The sequence below is a fragment of the Agelaius phoeniceus genome, chromosome 5 (genome assembly GCF_051311805.1).
Source record: "Agelaius phoeniceus isolate bAgePho1 chromosome 5, bAgePho1.hap1, whole genome shotgun sequence".
NCBI classification, from domain to species: Eukaryota; Metazoa; Chordata; class Aves; order Passeriformes; family Icteridae; genus Agelaius; species Agelaius phoeniceus.
This window is the reverse complement of record NC_135269.1, coordinates 34,856,242-34,874,353: the sequence shown is the minus strand read 5'-3', so window position 1 is coordinate 34,874,353 and position 18,112 is coordinate 34,856,242. Positions and strand designations below refer to the sequence as shown.

The 18,112-nt window shown below is 36.2% G+C and overlaps 1 protein-coding gene across 3 annotated transcripts in view; it reads right to left on the bottom strand.

The window, feature by feature from the left end:
- The window catches only part of PPP1R12A (protein phosphatase 1 regulatory subunit 12A), a 113,219-nt gene that overhangs the window by 44,863 nt on the left and 50,244 nt on the right, over positions 1-18,112 (bottom strand). For all 3 annotated transcript variants that reach the window (XM_077178792.1, XM_077178793.1, XM_077178794.1), the window contains exon 3: positions 5,642-5,760. In XM_077178792.1, the coding sequence (XP_077034907.1) occupies positions 5,642-5,760 (119 nt within the window). The remainder of the gene's footprint in view (positions 1-5,641; positions 5,761-18,112) is intronic.

Genomic DNA, 18,112 nt, shown 5'->3' with positions numbered 1-18,112 from the left:
GATGACAAAATGGAGCTATACCTTCTATACTTTCTAAAGCATGAATCACAAACCTTTTACACAAATAGACAACATTTTGGATATTGGATATTGCACTTTCATAGCTCTGCTAAAAAAACACCCAAAACACTGAAAACTTTTTACAGCATGTCTCACAAAAAAAAAAAAAAAAATTATACACTGCTGGAAAGAGAGAAACACAGTCTATCATCATAATACCTACAAGTATATGCATCAGGTTAAACAAATGGAAATAAATTCCAGATCCTGAAAGGGTAATACAAATACATTATTTGCAAGCATTTTTGTAAGTACTACTTAAAAACATAGCAGGAAAGAGATCTTGAACTATGCAGGAGCATAATTCTAGCAATGATGGCTGAAAGGTGACAACTCATAAGGAAAAGCAATTTAGAAACTGTGATCATCAAGAGCACAAACTGTATCTGGGTTGACCTCTATCAGAAAATCAGTGGCCCAACCCTCAACAAAATGTTTTTATGTATGATTCCTCTAATCTTACACACTGGTATGCAGGGACTTAAGAGATATATACTGTAAAACTTAATGCTAAATACAATCAAAAGATAAAACTTCACTAAGTACCATAAAGTAATTGAAGCAAGTTAAACAGTCAGTGTTCTGAGGACTTGACCAAACCCCTAGACTCATTCAATAAATTGCCCAGCAAAACCATTTTAATCTTGACAATTTAGGTAAAAAATTAATAGAATTACATTTTATCAGAAACAGACGAAAAACCATAATCTGGATGTTGAGTCTCCAAGATGCAGGAAGACATACAAGGCTGTTGAAGGACTCAGCAGAGGAAAAAGCTGAAAAACTTTCCAAGTATGACAAATATGAAGAGTAAAGACCAGGAACTCTGAATCTATAATACATTGATAGTCACACATTCTCATTCCTCAGGAAGCTCCTACATATTGATAGGTGAACTACTAACTTCATGGGCATGAGCATCTGCTTTCCTTTCAGAATGACACAGCAGTGACCAGCAGATCCTGGCACAATACTCTAGAATACAGTCATTTACATGTCAGTGTTGCCTGCAAAATACTACTATATAAATAAATAGTGTATATTTGACAATCTCTTAGTCACATTTATGTCCATTCCCTTTTTTGTATGCTCAAAGTCTGTGAATCCTTATCAGCATGAGTAACCTTCTCCGCCTGAAGAATCTGAAAAAACTCCTATCAGTGTAAAACTGTTATTTACATAGCTGTTTGTTCTGAGGCACTTTGGTATAAAGGAAGAACAGAGTAAAAACTCATTCCAGACCCTGATCTTGTGAGCTTCTAAGGGGTCACATCTAAGCTTACTTTCCAGACAGCCCTAACAACCCAGATTATTATGTCAAAACAGCAATGCTTTGCAGAAAAAGTAACTAATACTCAATACAGACTTCCACTAATATCACAAACTACTGCATTTCTGAAGCCCAAACAAAACATAATGGTTACAGAGGAGTAACGGCTGTATCAATACATTATTTTACAGGACAGTTAATTTCTGGTCATATTTCAACAGAAGAAAGTACCAGAATCTTGCCAATCTAAATAACACATTCCACATTGGTAACTGGAGTGAAAATGGGAATTAAACTTTGTGGCACAGAAAAAAAGTTGTGCTCCGAGATAAATACAATTCCCATTATTAACAACAGAAAATGGAATGTAAACAGCCTTTATTATACCTTGTATGGGCTTTTCTCCTTCCTTTTGTTTTCCAGACCAAGGGAAACGAAAATGCTCATCATCTGTTTCCAACCCTTTCTCCCGACGGCCCATAGATGGCAATGCGCTGCCTCCCAGCTCAGCCTCAGCCACAGCACTCGCTCACACCACCAGTGCACTTAACCTCTCTGGCAGCCTAACAACTTATATCATTAATAATTTATTGCTAAATGCTTCCACTTTTTTCTGATCAACAAGTTTTACTCAACAGCCCAAATCGGGTTTGAAAACAGTGTGCCATTCAGTGAGCATTTAATGAAAATTCAGCATAAATTTAACTGCTGAATCATTGTTTCAGGACGACTCAGCCATATAAAGGCATGTTTTATAGATACTGCAGGGAAGATGAACCCACTTTTTACTTCATGAAGTGAATGTTTATATACAAATGTAATAGTTTGCATTTTATCCATATAAACAAATCTGAGTTCAGCAATACATCTGAGACAGTCTTTTTACATCACCTATAATTAAGAATGAGGAACATGTGTTTCTCCTTGGAACAGGAGTGACCATTCTGATAGTTACTGAATAAATAGCTACTACACTGAACCCCTGATTCACCTCACATCACCTCTCCCTACTAACTCACCTCGTGAGAATGTTTCCTGTAATTCAAAATAACTGCTTAAGCAGTTAAAATAATTTTAAGAGGCCATCTGACGATCAATAGCTAAAAAAGTCACTTCAAATCATTATACGTAACCCCACTCGAGCCCTGAGGAGAGACAACATTTAGAACTGGCCAGGGCTGGCCAGGACTAAAACCACATGTCTTCCAAGTCTGCTGGTTTTCACCAGTGCAAATGAAAACTTTACTGGTAAAAGACAACTTCCACAACTCTGTGTTAAAACACTGCAGAGTAGAAACTTGACAGGTCACAATGAGAAACTTAATAATATTTTTGATGAAGCTAAATGATTTTGAGAATTGCAGTGGCCTCTTATATATACATGGGACTGACCAATGCAAAAGACAGTAGTCATATGGAGGAACAACAGAAGTCCTTGATAAAGAGCTTTTATAACACACAAAATAGTTTAACCATATGGAGTGCAAACAGAACAGTTGTTCAGCACTACTCTGGAATAATTTCCATTAAACACCTGATTTTGTTATCTGTGAAGTGTTTGTAACTGGGTCAAAAAAATCTTTACACCTTACTTGAGCATGTAATTTCCTTTCTCATAAATTACAAAACTAAGGAAGGTTTTAAGCTTAAAAAATAATTAATCTAATAATTCTCCACTGAAGATTAGGGTAGAAAAATATTTTCCTAATTATCAGAGTGGTACAGCTTCAGTTACAGGATAGCTATTCCCTTAGTTCACAATTCCTGCACAGTCCATTATATCAAGTCATTCTATTTGCTCAGCAGGACACAAGAAGACACAGGCACAGAAAAGGCGCCTGACCCTTGGTGCAATTTAGAGGTGTAGCATGTGGGGATCTGAATGACTAAAGTCAAACAGACACTCGATAATAAAACTAGAAAATCTTTATTCTTTAATGGCCAACACTCATAACAATAGAACCTGTGTAACAAGAAGATTATTTTGTATCACTAACCATCTCCTCTCTAGTCAGATCAGACCTTGGAGCCTGAGTATTAAAATAGGATGAGGAAAACACTGAAGATCCTTCCTTTTATTAAGCCTCTAATGTCACACAGAACTGAACTGTATTGTATTCTATGATTTATTTTGTGCATTTAGTGTCTCTAGACGCTTCCACATTTTGTCCTGTAATAAGACATGTCCTTAAAATACAGCTTGATAGCTGCTAAAAAACGGGCCTAAGTACAAATTGATGATTAACAGAATGCTGAGTAGCTGGGTAGTCTGTTTTGACATTTCCTATAAAGACAAAAGGCCTGCAAAAGCAGCAAAAAAGGAGACATAACAAGTGACTCTTCTTGGATTTCTAGCAGGAACAAACATCAGATATCATCACTTAAATGTGAAATCACATTAAACCTGACCAATCTTTCCAAGCAATTTTTTGCCACCAAACAACTCTGCTAATCTGTAGGAAGCCGAATTTACAGCATTAACACACAACACAAAAATGAAGCTACCGTGAACACAGGAATAAATACATGAAAGGGTTGCAAGGCAAAAAATGTTATGGAAAATGCCTATTTAATTTTCACACTGCATATTTTATCTGCACAGAGATAGGATATTTTGTCACCCAGGCCTGCTTATTTTCAAAATAAATAGGCTGGTCTTCCATCACCCTTAACACTGAGCCGGGGCTGATCATTCCACAGATCCCACTGTTAATTTGCATTATCAAAACTGTGGCAATGTTTTATTTAATATGAAGGAGTGTATCATATGGAATTATCTCACTGCTAGAGGGATAATTATACTCAGCTACATGTAGCTGAATAGCCAAAGATGAAACTGTCACAATGCCTCACTATTAATTGCACATTAAGAGAAACAATTAGGTTCCTATTTTAGAGCTATTAACTTCTCTAGCCACAACACACACAATTATGCACTTTTAAGTGATTCTGATAATGACTAAATAATCCTTTTTTAATGTAACATTAATACACAAATTTATGTAATATCTATATGCAAGCTAGGATGCCATCAAAGGTGCATAATTAAAATATCATTGCTGAGACAACAGTCTCATGATTTAGTAAGATATCCACTGTAAGTTCACATCCAGATTCATACCCTTCCTAGTCCATTCTCATCCACAATCATGAAATAATTCCTTTGGTTTATCTCTGCACATAAAAGCCCTCAGTTCTTATGTCTTCAAACATAAGCTTAGAAGGAGGGATAATGCATGCCTTCTTCCCTACTTCCGTGAAAAAAGCAAGCAAACCAGCTGCCATAAAAATGCAAGAAGAAGGAAAGTAGGTTGCCCATACTAAGTGAAATTTAGTATTTTAAAACAACCTAAATTATTCCTTTAAAAGCTAATAGCTATGGTGTGGGAACACGTACCTTCTTCTCAGATTTATAAGGACAATATCTTACACAGTTTACAGTAAGCTTCAACTGTGAAATATGCAAACGGCACTGAGATTTTCAGTGCTGTGGCATTATGCTGATTTTACAATTGGGATGTTCAAAATAATTAAACTTGCAAAAGAATAAAAATTAGTGTTGTTGTAATTTGTAATGTTGACTATCCACATTATAAAAATATATGTAAAATCCTATATAACAAAATATCTCTTTAAAAAAAATGCAGTAACATATAAAAGAGATTTTGGAGGAGTTCATTCCCCAAACAATTCCAATTTGATAAAAAGCCACTGCAGTCATTTAGTATCACACATCAGTAAAGCCAAGCATTTCAAGAACAACCTTAAAAAATCTAGGCTGAGGTGAATTCTAGAAACAACTCTCAAGCAAGACTAACAGTATTGTTAGAAAAGAGAACAACCAATTAAAATAGAGAAATGGTAATACAGACAAAAAATACACACAACTGTCTAATCTGATGTTCGTTGTGTGTTAACTGTAAAAATGGGTAATCAAATTTCTGTTAACACTACCAATTAACTGAATCAAAGCCTTTGCAAATCCACTCTACTTCTGTGTATCTCTTGTCTTAGTAGGTATCTCTTATTTCCCTGCAGATCATGTCTTCCAGTTTCTTTTCACCATTTGCTTTGGGTTTTAAATGGGTTTAAGCATATAAATTAAAACTGGGCAAAGCCTGAGACAATTAGTAGTTTACTGTTAAATGATGTAAATCTGTTTTAAGAGACAGACACCTAAACACCATACGTTCTATATTGACCAACTCTCTTTAGAAAATAAATTGACTACAACAGTCACAATTTAGCCCAAGTTTTCAAAAATACATTTAGTGTCCATAAATACAACAACCCTTCTGTATTCAAAATTACCTTGTCTATTTACTTCATTCTGAAGCAGCTCTTCCATTGCCTCTTCTTCAGCAATATCTAATGGAGTGTCTCCTTCACTATTTACAGCTCCTACATGTGCTCCTTGACTAATTAAATACCTGCCAATAGACAAAGAAAAAAAGTCTGTAAATAACACAGCAAAGCTGATGGAAAAAAACCCAAAAAAACCAACATAACAGCCACTAGGCTATCATATGCACACGTACAATTAATAGCAACATTTATATTGGGTGTAAATACAAACCCTTTTGACTGTCTGCAACCTATGAATACTCGCATGTCTCTTCATCCTAATACCCATTAATACAAATAGCCTTCTGGTGTTAGTTTGCCACAAAGACTCCTGACATGTTTCATACATACCTGAAGAACTGAAAGAAGAGAATGGCTAGATAATGACCAAAAGTGTGACAAGTTGAACAGCGACGGAACCACCAATTCCTGTGACCTCCTCTAATTAAACCACTTTTCCTGTAACTCAGTGGCACATACAATTTGCCAAAATGATGACTCCTGATCCCTCCGCAGATTCTTAAAGTCAATAAAAACAAAACTACATCTCCTTCTAAGTATTCATAAGGTCAGCTTTTGGTGGGGAAGGAGGAAAGGGGGAGAAAGAAAACAGTACTTTACACATTTCAATCCCATTATGTTTTCTTATTTAATATGTTACTGTCTCAGGAGTCAAGAACCCCAAATTCTCTATTTCCAATTACATCATAGTATCAATTCCAACAATAGGTCACAAAAGTATTATATTATTTAATTGTGTTAAACCATAAGCCTACCAAGTTATTGAAAAGCTACAGTTAATGAACAATTAAAATTGATCAATAGTGTCTTGCAGCTTCTGACCATAATATTTCCATTAACCTAAAAAATTCAATACTTTGAACCATGACAGGTGTCAAGACAAGAAAAAGCTGCAAATCCACCTCCTGTCTTGCACAGCTTAATTCATATATTCCACATATTTGAGAAAAAAAAAAATTCAGGATATACCAAAGAATCAATCATCTGTCATAACAGGTGTACAAAATAAGGAGTGCTTTCCTACCTTCACTATTACAGAATGCCAAATTATGCAGGAGACAATCACAAAATTAATCCAACGCTAATACAAATGCTTTGAAGTACTTTATTGCTGTCATAACTTCTGCCAATTAATTATCATCCTAGATAGCTGGAATGTTATCTTTAATCAATAACTCAGAATCTAATATTCTCATATATTTGTATTTTTTAATGTATGACTTAATTAGTACTTGCTACTAAATTTCTGTAATTATGTCAAGAAGTGGTAAGAACCAGTAGATCACAAAATGAAAATGAATTCCCAGAAAGGCAACTATTATCTCCTGACATATACATCATCAGTTGCTACCAACAACTTTGATGCTGGTAAACCATGCTGGTTTTATACTGTTCTTCTTCAAAGAGTGCTGTGCTCTAACTCTGACCTCCCTCCTTTTAAGAGATTGAACTTCTGCAGGAATGAAAAATTAATACAGAGTAACGATGTTTCTCAACAATACTAGCTGTATTAACAGTGAAACAGCCTCCCAGGTCACAGATCAGGTAATTGCTATGCAGGGGGTTGCTAAACAGGCAAAAACAGCACTGGGGAAATCAACTCTCTTACAAAGTCAAAATAAAGTCAACTTAACAAAAATATCTTTATTTAAAAATCCAAGTGAATATTAATGTTCTTTCAATGTTTACGTTCTAATATAGACAGGAAAAAACCATTTTTATGTATTTCCACAGAGTAACTCTAGCAGAAAATGAAACCACTTCTCTAAAGAAAATACATATCTCATTGAAGCAGTTGTATTTGGTCACTGGGTGAATATAGATATGATAAAAAAGTGAAGGGAATGAATAAAAGGATAGTATAGCAGTTTAAAGTTATTATTTTTATAGATGGACAACTTCACGATCAATTGATCCTTTAAAGCAGACTTAAAATGAAGCTGCTTACAGATCAAAATCAGATCAGCAATGCTAGGGGATTAGTAGGGTTGGAGAAGTACAGTTATCTTATTTTCCTTTTGCAGGTACTTACAGGGCTTTGGTTTTCTTGGGTCAGCAAAGCAAACATAGGTGAACTTGCTCCCGAGTTCACAGGATTTAAAGGGATGGAAGAAACACAACAAAGATGAAAGGCAGCACACTTCTTGCCACAGAAGTGAGAACTGAACACACTTTTTCCAGCCTTCCTTCAGCCACCCCAACTAGGCTCCTCCACTGCTATCCCTCTCGAAAAATTAACAGTGATCCTCTCAGGAAAATTAAATGAAAGAACATTATTTATGATAAACCAAGTAACTCAAATTCCAACTCTTTTAAAGACACCTTTTAATGTGTAACCTTTTTTCACCCAATAATGAAATCTACATTTGTTCTGTTTTCCATATCATTCAGATTACCTCGTCCTGTAAAAGTGTGTGATGCATTTGTTTACTTAGAGTACTGCTACTTTCAGCAAGCAATGACAGGGTTCACATGGTATATGAAGTCAACCTGTTACCTACAGAATCAATAGTTTTCTTAGGAACTTAGTGCTACCAGTGGAAAGGAAAGGAATCATTTTCCATGTGGAGATCATTTGACTCTACATTGCATACACAAAGGAAACAGATTTGGTAAACAAGACCAGGCGAATGATGCCCTGACTTCGTAGGGCATCACTGAGCAGAAGACAGTACCAGAACAATCCTAAGAATGCAAAGATTTTGCTGTTTACCTAAGAAAAATATTTCTTAAATGAACTGTATTTCAAACTAAATGTTAATTAAAACTTATATAGTATGACTTCAAATAAAGGTTATTTGACATTTTAGTTACCCTGGTGCCATATACTAAAATCTTCACATGCTACCATGTATTATTGTGTGTAGGTATGTATGCATATATAAAACTTTCATTTTTGGGAAAAAAACTCAATATATACAAACAACTGCTTGTATTTTTACCTTTTTAAAGTAGATGATACCTTCATCTTGAAATTTCATCTTTCCTAAGCAAGCAAACATAATCTAACTTCATTTCCTTGACAGATATTTAATTTATACAGCTACATGTATACAGTGAAAAGGAAATTGAAGCTGTGTAATAAAAAGTCCAGATCCATGCATTTTGACACCATGTCTATAAAAAGGTGCTTTATGTAAACTTGGAAGCAGTGAAAAAGTAAAAACATGTAAGATTTCTGCCATCACCTACTAAACTTTTTTGGTATAGCACTTGAATTTGTATCTTTTGAAATTTTGAAGTTTTGAGTTCAAAAATGGTAACGTTAAACAGACAACTACAGAAGAAAAATTCAGAAAATTCAGTGATAGACTGTATAATGTATTGGAAAGTTTTCATTCTAAATCTAATTAGATCACAAGGAAACAGTAGCTTGATTCATAACATCCTGTTTTATTGAATTAAAACTTTCAAGTGTTAACACTGAAGCTAAAGGTATCACTTTTAGTCTCTTGGGATCTAAATATAGAGAACTGTAAGTATCCCAGGAATACTAAGAGAGATAAAAGCAGCAAAAGAAAAGAAAATAATTTGTCCTGATATTTCCATGACAAGGATTATGTAGTCAGGGTAAGACTAGAAGAAGAAGTTGGCTTTGCAATACCATTGTTTTATGAGGGCAAATATACTATATACTCCTCAATAGCTACTGAAAACTGAAATTAACTACTTTGAAAAAAAAAAAAAAAGCAGCAAACATTTATTTTTCTAGAATTATTATGAAACCCATATACTCTCCCAGCCTTTAGTGAAAAATATATTTTTATATAACAAATAAAGGGCTGGAATCTTAGTATACCTGAGACAATAAAAACCTGAGATTACTGTACAAAAGCCAAACAGTCCACACCAAAACCAGTCCCAGGAACTGGAAATAAAAAAAGTTTAATTAGCAATGTGGCCTACATTCTGAATTAAAAAAAAAAAAAACCCAAACCAATAAAAAACCCTTACAACTGAACATTGTGTGTCTGTACATCTGTTAACAAAATGCATATATAGACAAAAAGAGAGGAAAACCTCTCTCTGAAGACACTTTGTATACAAAGTTGAGTCATATCTCTGAATTTAGAACTCAAGAATCTGGAAGATGCTCAAACTTGGCTAACAGCATACACTGCAGATAGCATTTTCATATTATTTATCTCAGCAGCAGAAAGAGGGGCATATGTTTACATTCGAACCTTGGCCCAGTTCACAGTATCTGGAAACAAGTTTGCAAAGGCATTACAGATATAATTAACTTGAAGTACTGGCTGAACCTGAAGGTCACCAGAAGGGTGGAAGGCACAGGGAAGGGCAGAGCACAAGTGGCCATTACAAACTGCTTACTGAGCTCATTGGAGACTCACTGGTGCAAACAAGTGGTCCCTTCAGACTGTTCAGAGGACTGGACAGCAGATCCTGACTCCTAAAATGTGATGAGAGGGACCTGCCTAAAACAATGTTACATATACATCTTAAATAAACATGCTCAGTGTGTCCTTCCCTTGAAACAAGGCCTAATTGCCACTGAGGGGCCCAACTAATAGCACAACTGCCAAAAACTTTTAATTAATTAGCTAACATTTAAGATTTCAGCTAAGCCCAGCTTGTTTAAAAAAAAATCCATACATGTTGGAGTTCAAATTAATTCCATGAGTATCTTAACAGAATGATAATAAGGGGTCAGAGACTGAAAAAGTATCATTGTTTACATGCAGCTGTGTAAACCCTCATTTGAAGAAACAAAGAAGGAAAAAAATTAAAAAGTGACAATTCTGGAATATGTATTTTAATTGTTTTTTTATAAGTGCCTTTCAGAATTGTTTCACTGTTTATTTTTTTAAAATATAAAGTATCAATGCACTTATAAAAGCACATCTTTGTAAAACATCCATATTACTGGTAGACATACATTAACAATAACTCTGGCCAAACAATTAAGCCTCCAAGAGACACCTAACAAATAAAAATATAAAATTTTAACATTACTATTTCCAGTTTTTTTAAAAGTTGAAGTACACTGAAACTGTAAAACCTGATCCTTCTCAGACCTTCTATTGCTCTAAATGTCAGGGAATATTTCTTAAAATATTTTCTAACTGTAAAATAGTTCCACTCTGATCTCCTAACAATGTTCTTATTAACTCAGACAAGGTAGAAATGCTAACTCAAGATTACTTGTCATTTCCAAATGTAATTTTGTTTTGGTCTGGCTTTATAAGTTTGGAGTTTTATTTGGTATTTAACTTTCAGCAAAAATAACACTTATGGGCCAGGTAAGAAAAGGTATACATACCTGTAAGACAACATATTGAGAGATAGGATTATATCTTCTATGTGATTCTTGAATTATAAGGATGTACTTCTCAAAATAAAATATTTAAGAAAGTCCTGGTATTTTTATTTTTCTTGAATGTCTTAAAATAATAAAAACCTGAAGCAAATCCAGTAGCATTAGAGTAACATTATGCTAAATTCTGTTGTGGTACACAGTATAAGTATGCCCTGTGTCAGTGGGCAAGCCCCATGGAAAACATACAGTTGGCTGAACAGCTATGAACAGCCAGTGTACAGCTACCCCTCAATCACTCCCTCATGCACCCTTCACAATGTTACACTCACTTTTGAACATGTAATCCAAACCCCAGATAAATGTAATGACAAAAAGCCACAACTTCACAGTTTTGGAAACCTATGTTGTAATCCCTACAAGCATTTGGTGGAGAGTGTTAAAATGTGTGCAGCATGGGGCAGGTAACAGCAGGTCTGGCCAGGCGTGGAGGAGCCCTGCCCGCCTGGGCAGGGACCCCTCCCACAGCGCCCCCTGCTCTGCACCCCCGGGGACTCTGCTCACCCCCTGGAGAGAAATCCAACCGGTAACTTTCCTCGACGCCCTTTCTCCACAGCTGAGGTACTGCTGCAGTTCTCTCTTCTCAATCTATGATTTATAAAAGAACATGAAGGTTCCAAATTCAGCATTGAAACCAAAACTACAGAAATTCCAGTGGGCCTAGAATCCTTTCTCCTGAATGATTTTAAGACCAAAGGAGAACAAATCAAATTACTTGAAAAACAAGGTCAAACTCGCAGGGATGTCTTATTCAGGCACTCTGCAAAATGCCATCCTACACTGTCAGTCACTGGGGTGCCTCAACATTCTGCCTCTGAGCATTTAAAACTGAATAGACACTGGCACAAGAAAGACAGGCTTCTGTGATGGCATTTAAATTTAAACCAAATAATGAAAAAACTCATGCACTTCTAAGGTTATGCTGCTTTGCAAAATCCAGAAGACTTTCACTCACATCTTCCTCTTCTGAAAAAAGAGTGCTGCAGCACTTTTAAAAAAGGAATACTCCCCCCATAAGCAGTATCATCAGCTAGTAGCAATGCAAAACACAAAGTTAAATCAGACCAATTAGGGTTATTTGGCATGACTAGACAATTATTTACTCTGAAATACATGAGTGATGATTTTAAGACAGCTAATATCAACAAGAGACCTGAGCTAAATTTCTGATTTTTCTCTTGCGGAACACAAACTCCAAGAATTTCTGATAGCTAGAGATGCTTAAAAAAATAAGAACAAAGAATAGGGGAGAAACACATGGCCAGAAGATTTTAAGCAAATAGAAGGGAGACATTTATTTCCAATTTTCATCAGGATAATCCAGACTAAAGCATGTATCTTTTTTTCTAAATATTTAACCAGTTTGCAAAGACATTTTTTATGTCCTTCAATATGCAATAGCTCTTGCAGATAGCATCAAATCCAGCTTCTGATTCTCTCCCGTGAAGCTCTTATGAAAGGCATCTTGGACCGACACACATCTTTGCTTCAAAATTGTCAAATACTCCTAAAACTATCAAAGTAGTCAAAGAAAAAAAAAATCTTCCTATGTAAACACCACTTTCTATCACTTCTAAATATTGTACCTATAGAAAAAATACATTTATGATTAGGAAGCCAACATTCCATAACATACCAACACATCACTGAATTTTGCACGTAGCTGGCTGTTCCCAACCTCCACTGCTACTTGTATGCCCAAGGAAGCACACTAAGTAGAATCTCATCAGTCTTCCTTTTTGGTATGCAGGAGCATAAAAGAAACAGTGTAGATAACAGTATCTGGTTAGTTTTAGTCCTCTTGGGCTCCAAGAAACCTCTGAAAGAAGCCAGCTCTAGAAATATTTGTACGTAGGTGGCCAGCTAAACTTAATAACGCAAAGATGGAAAAGGAAAAATTCCTACTTGCAGCATCTGAAAAGCAACTAAGCCTTCATATTTTGCCTTATCCACACAGAGGGAAAGACATTTGAGAGGTGGCAGAGCAAGGTTTAGGTGAAAATAAACAGTGAACGAAGCAAGTAAAGTCAAAAACACGAAGAAAGCCATATAGGGAAACATATGGCCTATTCCAAAAAAAGAACAAACCAAAAACCAACCTACCACAAAAAAATCTGCAAATGAAGCAGCACCCAAGAAAAAACTGAAGTGGAGCCTGACATTGCCAGGAGGAATAAAGGGCAAAAATTTCAGCAGGAATGAAATGAAGCAAAACAAGAAGTATTTTTAAAGTGCATATCTAATGTTATTTTCATGATGCACTGCATGAATGAGCGTTCATTTTGAAGCTTGCAGCATATTGTGCAAAAGTGAAGGCTGAGTATGAAAAATGTCTCACTGCAGCTGCAGAGGTCATGCTGTAACTCCAGCTGACAACACTATGCTTGGAATGCTTTCCCATAGCAAGTCTCCAAGCATTTGTGGTGATTTACCTAAACATCATCAAGGTGAACAACTGGGATTGAGTTACAGTGGTTGAGAAGAAGAGGTAACAGCAACATGGAGGCAGAAGAGGAGGAGGGAGAAGGAAGACCATGCTGCTTCCCACTTTCCTCAGCTAAGAAGAGGTGATCCCACCAGGAGCTCACCATCCCTCCTGCCTTACTGCGAAAAGCAGCATTGCTATATTTGGGTACGGTAGCATCAAAAATAAAGATTTTACCTGTTGACTTCTATTTCAGCAGAAGTTATGAGTATGGACTTAACAGGCTTGTTTTTCTCCAACAGCCACATGATTGCATTTACATCAGAGAAATTTAAACCAAGATCAATTCATTTCCTGTGTTAAAAAAGGTCTTAGTATATACATAACTACTACATCACAGAACTTATCTTACTTGTAATTATATTACATAACAATACAGTAAGCAGACCTCTCTGTAAAGCAACACTACTATCACAGTTGCAGTTTCTAGCATCAATCAGTAGTACTGAACTTAGTCTGACCCCCATTTAGATACCAGCAATCTGCACTTCATAGCAATTGTTTACATGTTCAGTCTGCTTTGAATTTCCTTGAAATCAATCTTCTTCCAAAAGAAAGTCCTACTCTTCATTCAAATGTCTCAATCATTCATTTGATAAGCAGTATCTTGTCTGTAATAAAGAGGTTTCAAATAATTACTTTTTTATACCTTTTTCTTGTCAAATCCACTGCTTAAAGAAAACCCTCACACTTCTGTGTCTTAGTGTCTGAACTGTACCCAAATAACCCACTTTCATCAATGCACAGCAGCCCTTATGTGTCTAGAGACACCATGGCTACATCTACATGCATTTTAGGAGAACTCAAACATCTTTTACCCTGTCTCAGTCAGGGGTAAGACTAGAAAACCACACGCAGATTATGGTCATTTGCACTGAAATGACGCAGTTTAGGATAGCCAACAAAAGACATGGCTTTAAGACAAGATAAGTAGGTCATAAATTGTTTTAGTGTCACTAGAAAGTCTACTGTATTGTGCCAGAATAGGGTCAAACTCACAACAGATAAACCACTCAAGTAAAAGCTGAAAGAAAATCAAAACTGAGATGCAGAGAAGTGGCAATCTATACCACAACCTTGTTTTCTCCTAGAACACAATCTTCAAAACCAACTTTGTTGCGAGTTAAATTATTTTTATATCAGATAACTCAATAAACACTATATTCAGTGGTCAACAGCACTAATAATTCCATCGATTCCACAGTATACAGAGGATCTATCATTGCCTCTGTCATACAGCAATTTTGAACTGGTTGATGAGGCCCCTCACATGTGACAGTATGCCACACTCACCAAGCCTTTGTGCAATTCAGAACTTGGTTGCCCATGTATATAATATATCTAGAGCTGTTCTCCCATGTTCTAGTCCTACCTAGAAAATAGGAACTTACTGGTGGCAATGGGCAGTTACAAGTTACAAGGGAAGGACCTCAGTGTTGTTTCTTGTGAGTGTATACAATCTCTCAGGTTTCCATATCTATCACTGTTCTGTATATGTTCTTTTCCTTATGTACCACCTTCAACTTCAGAATTCAGACATAAGGCATCTACTTTAAATTGTTCTCAGAATACCAATAAAACCAATGTTTTGTGAAAAACAAGTAAGATCTCTCCTATTTCACTTCTCAAAGCATGATGGTTTTTTAGACATCATCTCCATTTTCAAATTCTTTTTCAGCCAAATACTAAGAGTATATTGAGCATTATAGTGGGCATCAGTCCCTTGACTTTCATTAGACTGAATGAACTGCTAAACTGTATTAAAAGAAAAAAAGATATTTCCCATTAAATTGTGTTCCTGAGGAAGATATCTCTGAACCTAATTTCTATTACATTTACCCTTAGAAGAACAGAACCACTTACTAAATACTAATACATTAACTAAAAATATTTAGGGTCACAAATAGAGATGCACACAGTAAGCCAATCTGAAAAAAGGCAGCTATAGAGCACACACTTTACTGTACATTCTGCAGTGACCAGCTCTCCTTAACTCCCTCACCTGAACAAGCATGTATGAAAATCACTTAAGTCCTATAGTTTCCTCTAACCTATCAACCATATTTTACTATGTATTTCTATCAGCTGGGTTTTATCCACACATCAGATCACAGCTACACAGTAGAAAAGATTAAACTCTACCACATAATGGCATGATTTCAAAAAGGGAACTTCACCATCAACCTTAACAATCTCATTAGCATTTCATTATTCTTAGGACATTCATGCAGCAAAAACATGCTGGAAACAGGACACTACCACAGTACATCTTCATAAAAGAAAATGCCAACTGATACTACCTCACTGATCTTCTCCCAGTCTGTCCACTATTTTATGTAACAGAATTTAGTTTTATCATTGCAGATAACTAATGCAAGTTTGGAGAAGGAGGAATTTTTATGTTGCACAGAGTATCACAATTTGACTGGGGGCGGAAAGTAGGGGACACACTTTTTCCCCAATCTGTTTTTCCACAAAGAAGGCAACAAATGGAAATTAACAATCTTCTAAAGCCTGCAGCAACCTTTTCCCAGCTCTCAAAACAAACAATTGCAGCTTTACCAATATCAACTTGTAAGAGTCGGTCATTCTTCTAGAAGAGATGTTTTTCCTTGGCTAGGAATATATCTTCTTTCCCTGTTTTTATTTTGTCACATGACTTGTTTTATCCTTCTGAAGTCCTCTTCTCATTTTCTTGAGTGGGTTGTATGATGTTTCATCTTTGCTTCCTTTTACTTTTAATTCTACACCTCCAGTCAGCATTTCCTACTATTTAAATAAACATTTTAGATCCTGACAAAAACATCCCTTCACCTTATAGCATCTCTGTAAGATCAAACCCCATACCAGTTTCCCTCATCAGTTTGCATGTGGTTTACCTCAGACCACAAGCTTTACCTTGTTGTTCAAAAATCCAAATTTCCAATTATTCTCCAAAGATCCATATCTGAATGTATCACTAGTAATATCACTTCCTACTCAATTAAAACCATAACTTGTAACCAAGCTGAAGGAGATAGGAGCCATCCCTGACATTTTTATTAGTGTGCTTTGCTTAAGTAATGTTTTGCTCTTTAGGATTAAAATGGGTTACAGTAAAAGAGTTTAGATTAAAAACTCACTAATAAGTAAGAAATAGCTTCAGATGATCAAGTTATTAAGACTTTGGGAGAAGATGGATTAAAAACAACTGCTTTGAAACATACTTTCTAGCACTAACACCCTCAGATATTGTGAAAGAACATTGAACAGTACCAAGTGGTTCAGGCTCATGAGCTGGGAGATGAACCATGGGACTCCACCACAGAACAGGCAGCTCTATTCAGCTAGGCTTCCAATCAGAAGCATAAGATATGTCTGAAAAGCAGCTTAGACTTTTTTTTTTTAACCTGAATATCTATGCCAAGTGCTGCTGGCAAGCCAGGTCAGCTCAGTGATCCAAAAGAGAATAAAGCCTCCAAAGCCCCTGAAGGCTATTCTTATGCATATAGTTCCCACATTGTTGTGTGATCATTAGATAACACGAGGGAAGGTGGAGGAGGAAGTGAGTATCTGCCTGTTTCTGCAATAGTCCCAAGTTAGATCACTCTAATCAGGTTGTCAAACTGCACTGAATTCTCTTGACTAGCTGTTGCCAGATGAGCACAGGTCCTGTACCACAGGCAGGAATCACTACCAGGCAGCACCCACAGCACTCCCCCCAAGGCAATTAGAGCTGTAAGAAAACCACCTATCACTGAACATCTAGATATCCAACTACAGGTTTGAAGGATTGTCTCGAAGTCCTCTGTCTATCAGACAAGGATCACTCATTTAGTCTTAATGGACTGTTACCAAAATAGGGAGATCCTGGGACAATGGTTTGCAAAGGCTTCAGCAAACAAGTTTGGCTGGGTTCACTTTCAGGTGTCTGGAGTCTGGGAGAACAGATGGGCGTCAGCAGCAAGCCTGTGGTTACACACAAGGCTGTTAAAGTCTGCTTTAAATATTAGGGGAAGGAAGGGATATATAACATAGGAAACTTTGGGCAGAAAGGAAGAGTCGGTGTTTTACAGCAACAGAGTTGGTTAAACTACTATTCTCTTCCTAAATAAGCAGAGGAGACTCTGAACTTGAGATGTTTTTCTGTTTCTGACTGTAATCATATGCTTCAGCCTTCAAAACCTCTTAAATAAAAAAGGTGTATTTTGAAACTGGGCTAAGTCTTAGGATTTTTATGGGTATCAAACTACAGGTATCAAACATGCTTCTCAAACATAAAAGCTACCGAAAAGAGTCAGTCCAAATATCCAGAGAACATCAAGCCCATCTCCAAACATAAGATCTCCAAGGAGAACTAAAGTAGAGCAAATACATGCTACTTTTCATATAATACCTTTCCAACTACTGCCATGGACTTTCTCAATCAGATTCCATTTGTATGTATGCATTCTGCCTTAGCATTTTTTTAATGTATCCACCCTCCACAGATTTGTCATCCCTTGAACCCATGAGGAATTTCAGTATCTCCAGCAACATTTGTCAAACTGCTTGTAATACCTACTGCATGAAGGTATGAAAATGCTATTCTTCCTTCAGCAGACATCTCTCTCCCCCT